Source organism: Hippoglossus stenolepis, chromosome 17, assembly GCF_022539355.2.
Source record: "Hippoglossus stenolepis isolate QCI-W04-F060 chromosome 17, HSTE1.2, whole genome shotgun sequence".
NCBI classification, from domain to species: Eukaryota; Metazoa; Chordata; class Actinopteri; order Pleuronectiformes; family Pleuronectidae; genus Hippoglossus; species Hippoglossus stenolepis.
In genome coordinates, this window is record NC_061499.1 from 21,062,490 (window position 1) to 21,068,526 (window position 6,037).

Sequence of the window (6,037 nt, forward strand, 5' to 3'; positions counted from 1 at the left end):
CAGCCCCGAAGGCCCTCAGTTGTCTGTGAGGCAATTATTTTGTGGCAATCAGATTAATTGCAAATTTGTATAGTAGCATGCATCACTAAAGCCCAATTAAAAATGAAATGGTAAGAGGTCTGTGGTGGCTGCTGCCTTTTCACCCAATCGAGTTCATTTGCCAGAGTGACTTAATCTGGCCCTGTTGTAACTAAGTAAGATGTTCAACCAAGTAGTTACTTTAACATAGAGTAGTTACTTGGCAAGGTTGTATAGTATATGATACATCTTAGACAGTTTGTTATATTAATTAGCAGTATATAAAATTATCCCCACCTCCACCAGCTACATCATAAAAATGCTACATACATATTAGTGCATTGATAATAATAGCTATGTAAGATTGAATGTATGGTATTTACACTGATCATTTAACTTGTATAATATGGTATTGATACTTCATTTGTAACCAACTACTGGTTAAAATGTAATGAAATATGTTTTCACTTGTATCCCGGTTGTGTGTGTCTGTCTACAGATGACAACACAAACTCATTCTAAAAGGATGAAAGACATGACAAGTGCTTTGTCTTTTATTTATATTCTTTATGGTCATTTTTTTCCCTAAGCGGTCACATTATCGTGACTCCACCACACTGTAATCCCCACCCACCACCACACTGTGATACTGTTCAGTATGAGGACCTGACCTTTTTGAACAGGAAATGATTGCTGAGTGTGTCTGCCTCACGCAGCCGAGTGCTGTCTGAGTTTAAGGTGTAAACCTTCTGGCTAAAGATAGATCCCCTGAGATCCTCCTCACCTCCACTGAGTGGGCCAGTCACTCAGCTGCTGTCTTTTTCCTCGCCTTTTGATTTGCTTCATGTCTAATGTAGAACATATTCTCAAAGTGTGACTGGTATATAACTCAACACTGTGCGATTAATGTTGCATTAACTCAGGATTTCCAGTTATCCGTTGGTTCCAAAGTGTGGCTAATGATTACTGTTTGTTTTAAAACTTCAATTTAGTCTGGTTGTAGTCAAGAGGCAGACTCTACTCTGTAAATCCAGTCGTCATTCCCAAGCTGACGGTTTGAACAGAGCCATTGCCTCACTGCTGGCACTGTTGCAGCCGCCACTGCAACATTCATAAGCTGCATTGACTCACTATAGGTTGTCAGTACCACACAGTTTGCCTTTAGTTCAACATAATGTTATCCCCAGGGCCAGAAACACCAATAATAGTACATATACTTATACTTTCTACTTTAAATCACTTAATGTACAATACCGAGAAAAGCCATGGCTGTGTCCGGAATCACCCACTCATTCACTATTCTCTACTTCACTATATAATGATAATTATATAGAGAAATCATTGGGAAAAGACACTATTCAGCACACTTTCTCTGCGCTGGTAATGACGTTATTGACGCAGGATTATTACGAGCTACAACAGCAACAACAACAACAACAACATCAACCCAGTACATTTTGAATGTTTATTTTACACTTGTTGAATGATCATCTTTAAGATGTAGAAATAAACTTGTCTCCTGCACTTTGTGCTGTGATGTGCTGCCCTGCTTCTATTTGCATTCATAAGACAGGTCAGACAGTTCCTGCTGCCCTTAGTGACCATCGGCTGTACAATACTTTCCATGACGCATTATGGGAAACAGGTGTGCTTTATAGGGTATACAAAATATCACTAAACATTCAGAAACCACTTCAGTTTTTAGTTTATAATATAACACAGGTGACTTACACAATGTCCAGAAATTGCAAATCAAGGTATTAACAGACATGTACAACTTATAATGACCGACCAACTGCAGTTCTTTTCTTCTCTTTTTAATTTACTGGTATGTGACCGACTAGCCATTAATGAATGCTCTGCTTCAATTATTCAACAATATGTTCCTTTTTAATAATGTTTCAGCCTGTGATGACATTACCAAGAAAACGCTTTTGCTTTTTAAGTTTAGTTGTGTAGACTAAACGTAATTTGTGGGGAACACAGGTGCTGTGACATAATTCACCGTACAGGTATATTCTCCTTGTAACAGTATGTGTAAAGGAGACTGTGTGTCCCCATGGTCCTGAGACACACACACTGTGAGGCAATTCAATTCAGAGGGCCAACTGATTGGTCGCGAAACCGTATTTTCCAAGTATCGATCCTCAAGGCAGCCAGCAAAATGCAAAAACCTCAGCAAGACGTATCTGCTGTCACGTCTTACAGTAGAAATCAGGCAATCAATGTCGCATAGCTCCAGTGGGGCCTGCATGAACCTAATTCCACTCATTGGCACTAAATAGTGAAAACCCATGGGTTCATCAATCATCAATTCAAGGGGCACTCTTTAGTTAATAGTCTGGTCTTTACCCGCTGAACGGCCACAGCCTTTATCTGTGTGAGCCAGTAGATACTCCTTCTATTTGACAGAGGGAGGAGATGGGAGCAATATGTTTTACTTTGATTGCTGTATTCTCTTCCTCGCTCAGCTTGTTGCACTATAATTCTCAATTTGGAGCTGTCCACTGTCATGATTTGAAATTGAAGCTTGCAGCAAGGATTGATTATCTCTTACGCCCTATGGAATATATGTGATTGGTCAATTTTATAGAAAATGGCATGCTTTAAAGTGAAACTCAATATTTCCTGAAAGATATAGATGATAAAGATAAGTAATTTATCATGGCACATCACTTCACCAAGTGCAGAGGTATGTTCTTGTATTGGCAGAACAAGCCAAAGCCCTTCTAGGGCTCTAAACTGAGACCACCATTAGAGTCACCTCCTTGGAATTCCACAAGATTCTTTAATAGTATATAACAGAAATACTCAAAGTTAAATCTGCTGACACTGAAAGTTACTGTAAATACTGAACAGGAACAGAGAACTAGCTGGCTAACTACCTACACAGTACTACACAATACATGTGTAGTGTTGACTTCCTTGATATCAGTATTGAGCCAGTATTGTATACTGTTCCACTGATGCACAGTTGGTGATGGGATGTTGCCAAAAAATGTTAATGTTCCAGTAAAAACCATAAAAAAACACAGTGATCCCTTAAGTGACAAAGCCTTAGTTACAAAGGTATTTGCTAATAATTAAGGGATTTAATTATAGGGGGAGAAGAGAACAGTTACACAAAAGCTCAAGAACATTATCAGGAAACCTTCTTGAAATGGGGTGCAGCACATTCACCGGGCCAACAGGGTGGCTAGCAGTTGGTCACTATGGTTAGCATCATTACCAGTGCCATTCTGTGTGTAGTCCATATACAGTCTAGTTTTTTTTCTACTTTTACAGCACTGTGGCGGTCAGGTGACAGCTGTGTTGATAGTGCGTGTGCTCGGACAGATGTCACAGTGCACCAAAGGGGCAAAGTGTATCCCCTTGGGTGTCTTCCATCAGTGCCGACTGGGGCTGGAGCTGTTAAATACTTGTGACTACTGCAGAGACATTTGACCCTGGAAATTTACTCCGTGTCAGCCGGAGTTTGTGGGGATTATTTGTCCAGTTTAAAGGGTTTTTTAAACACCTTGCAGACCCATGTTACCGTAGACGATTGGCTGGTTAACAAAGATATAGACAATGCAAGTTTCTAATTGGTTGGCTTCACACACAATGGAAGCAAAGTAGAAACATTAAATGCAAAACTCTTCTCTTAAAGTGGTGTCACCAAAAAGTAAATGATCTAAAGGTAGAGGTAAAAGTTATAGTAGCCTAAAACAAAATTGATATTGATATATATAACATATCAGCTCATGGATGCTTTTTTTGTCCCCTTCCCAGGTTACAAGTGCCCATGTCAAGTCGGGAAGCCCCAAATCAACGCTAAAGCATATATGGACAGAGAGCAGTAAGGATATGTCAATCAGTCGGCTGCTGACACAGACACTGCATGGCAAAGAAAACAGCACAGCTTTGGACCTTCACTATGACACTCCAGAGCCCTACTCGGAGCAGGACCTGTGGGACTGGCTGAGGAACTCCACAGACCTGCAGGACTCGCGGCCACGGGCCAAGCGGCGGCCCATGGTAAAGACAGGTAAATTCAAGAAGATGTTCGGCTGGGGGGACTTCCACTCCAACATCAAGACGGTCAAACTCAACCTGCTGATCACCGGTAAGATTGTGGATCATGGTAACGGCACCTTCAGTGTCTACTTCCGCCACAACTCCACAGGTCAGGGCAACGTGTCGGTCAGCTTGGTCCCCCCAACAAAGATAGTGGAGTTTGATGTGGCTTCGCAGCAGTCCGTCATCGACGCCAAGGATTCAAAGTCCTTCAACTGCCGTATCGAGTACGAGAAGGTGGAGAAAGGGGCCAAGAACACGCTCTGCAACTTCGACCCATCCAAGACCTGCTACCAGGAGCAGACCCAGAGCCATGTTTCCTGGCTCTGCTCCAAACCTTTCAAAGTCATCTGCATCTTCATTTCCTTCTACAGTACCGACTACAAACTGGTGCAGAAAGTGTGCCCAGATTACAACTACCATAGTGACACACCCTACTTTCCCTCTGGCTGACAGTTGCATACACTCAGTCACACCATGGACAAAAGGAGCACAGAATGGGGCTTCTACCCATTCCAGAGAAATGTGTTTGTTAGCCTTACTGTCCCTAAATATGTCTACACCAGAGTGTCAGTCATCCCCAATGATTTTCCACTTCAGCATTCTGAATTTTGAGGGAACAGTTACTTTTAACAGTTTACTGTTGTTGAAAAAAGGTGGTATATAAGACTCCAATTAGCTTACACTGACCTGAAAAGCTGATTGCTGTAGGTAAAGTTAGTTTGTCCCTAAATTATGTTTTATCCCTATTAAACCATGTGTAGATAACAGAGGCTTATTGGTCCTCTTGGTTGTTTTTTCTTTTGAGTTCCTCCCATCTGTTTTGCTTTATGTCTAGTTCACAAAATAAATGTAATAACTTTGTTTATCTCTCTTAGCATATGTCATATATGATACATTAACTCTCTGGACACCAACATATCGACTGTTTGCCCCTGCTGTGCTATTTACGCTCTGCAGTTCATCCTAGAAAACAAAAATTAACTCCTCATTGAAAAAGAATTAAAAAAAATATAAAACAAAATAGCTAGCTTGGGTGCCTGCGAGGCATCTGAAGAGGAGAGTGAAGACTAAATGTGAGTTTGATGCTTTTAGAAATGTGAGGTGGTCTTATCTATCTAGGGGTGAGCTCGGACTGAGCAGACTTCTCCCTCAGGGGGGAGTCTCATTCGGGAGAGAAACTGTTGGTAACATGCTCAGATACTGTAACACTTTCAATCCTCGGGTGGGTTCCTGCCAGCGCAGGCAGACGCTGATTTGCGTTGGGTGATTGCTTCACTCTCGGCTGATTGAATGTCGGATCACCTGACCGATCGATCAGTGACTTGTTCGGGAAGATGGGGCTTGCTCATTGTCACTTAATATATCAACTGTAATGTATTGAATTCTATATCTTAGAGCCTAATTTGTATGAATGGTTTGTATTGTACATAGTTTATCCCAATTGCGCTGCTTCTATACATGCCCCCAAGAGCTGTGTTCCCCCCCCGCGCTAAGTCCTCTTGTTCACTCCATCTATGCTCGTTTTTGGTTTCTCTTGCAAAGAAAATGATGTTGCTGCCCTAGATGTGAATTTCATGAAAACAGCAATCCTGTAAAAAAGCTGTAAAACTGACTAAATATATTAAAAGTATTGATTGAATTTTCTTTACTCGGGGGTGGGGGGGTGGGATGGGGGTTGAACATGTACATATGAATTAAAGAATACAGTAAATTTTATCAAGTGAATGCTGGTACATGTGAGTTATTCCTGTGAGTCTTGTTGGCAGTAATAATCTGTTGAAGTCTGGTTACACCATACCTGTGGAAAGAGATAGGTCTAAACCACCAGTCACCACTGGTGAGTAATACACTGAACCACAACAAAGTAGTTGCTGGCCTTCTGCGATGCATGCAAATGAATGCATTGTATTGAGATATGGCCTCATAATGCATATTTATATATAAAATTGAATGGAATGTA

General features: G+C 41.2%; 1 protein-coding gene across 1 annotated transcript in view; it reads left to right on the forward strand.

Moving 5' to 3' along the window:
- The window catches only part of nxph1 (neurexophilin 1), a 48,691-nt gene extending 42,965 nt beyond the window's left edge, over window positions 1–5,726 (forward strand). Inside the window, exon 2 of the mRNA XM_035183090.2 lies at window positions 3,790–5,726. Within this exon, the coding sequence (XP_035038981.1) occupies window positions 3,790–4,527 (738 nt within the window). The 3' untranslated portion in view covers window positions 4,528–5,726. The remainder of the gene's footprint in view (window positions 1–3,789) is intronic.
- Window positions 5,727–6,037: the final 311 nt, after the last annotated feature.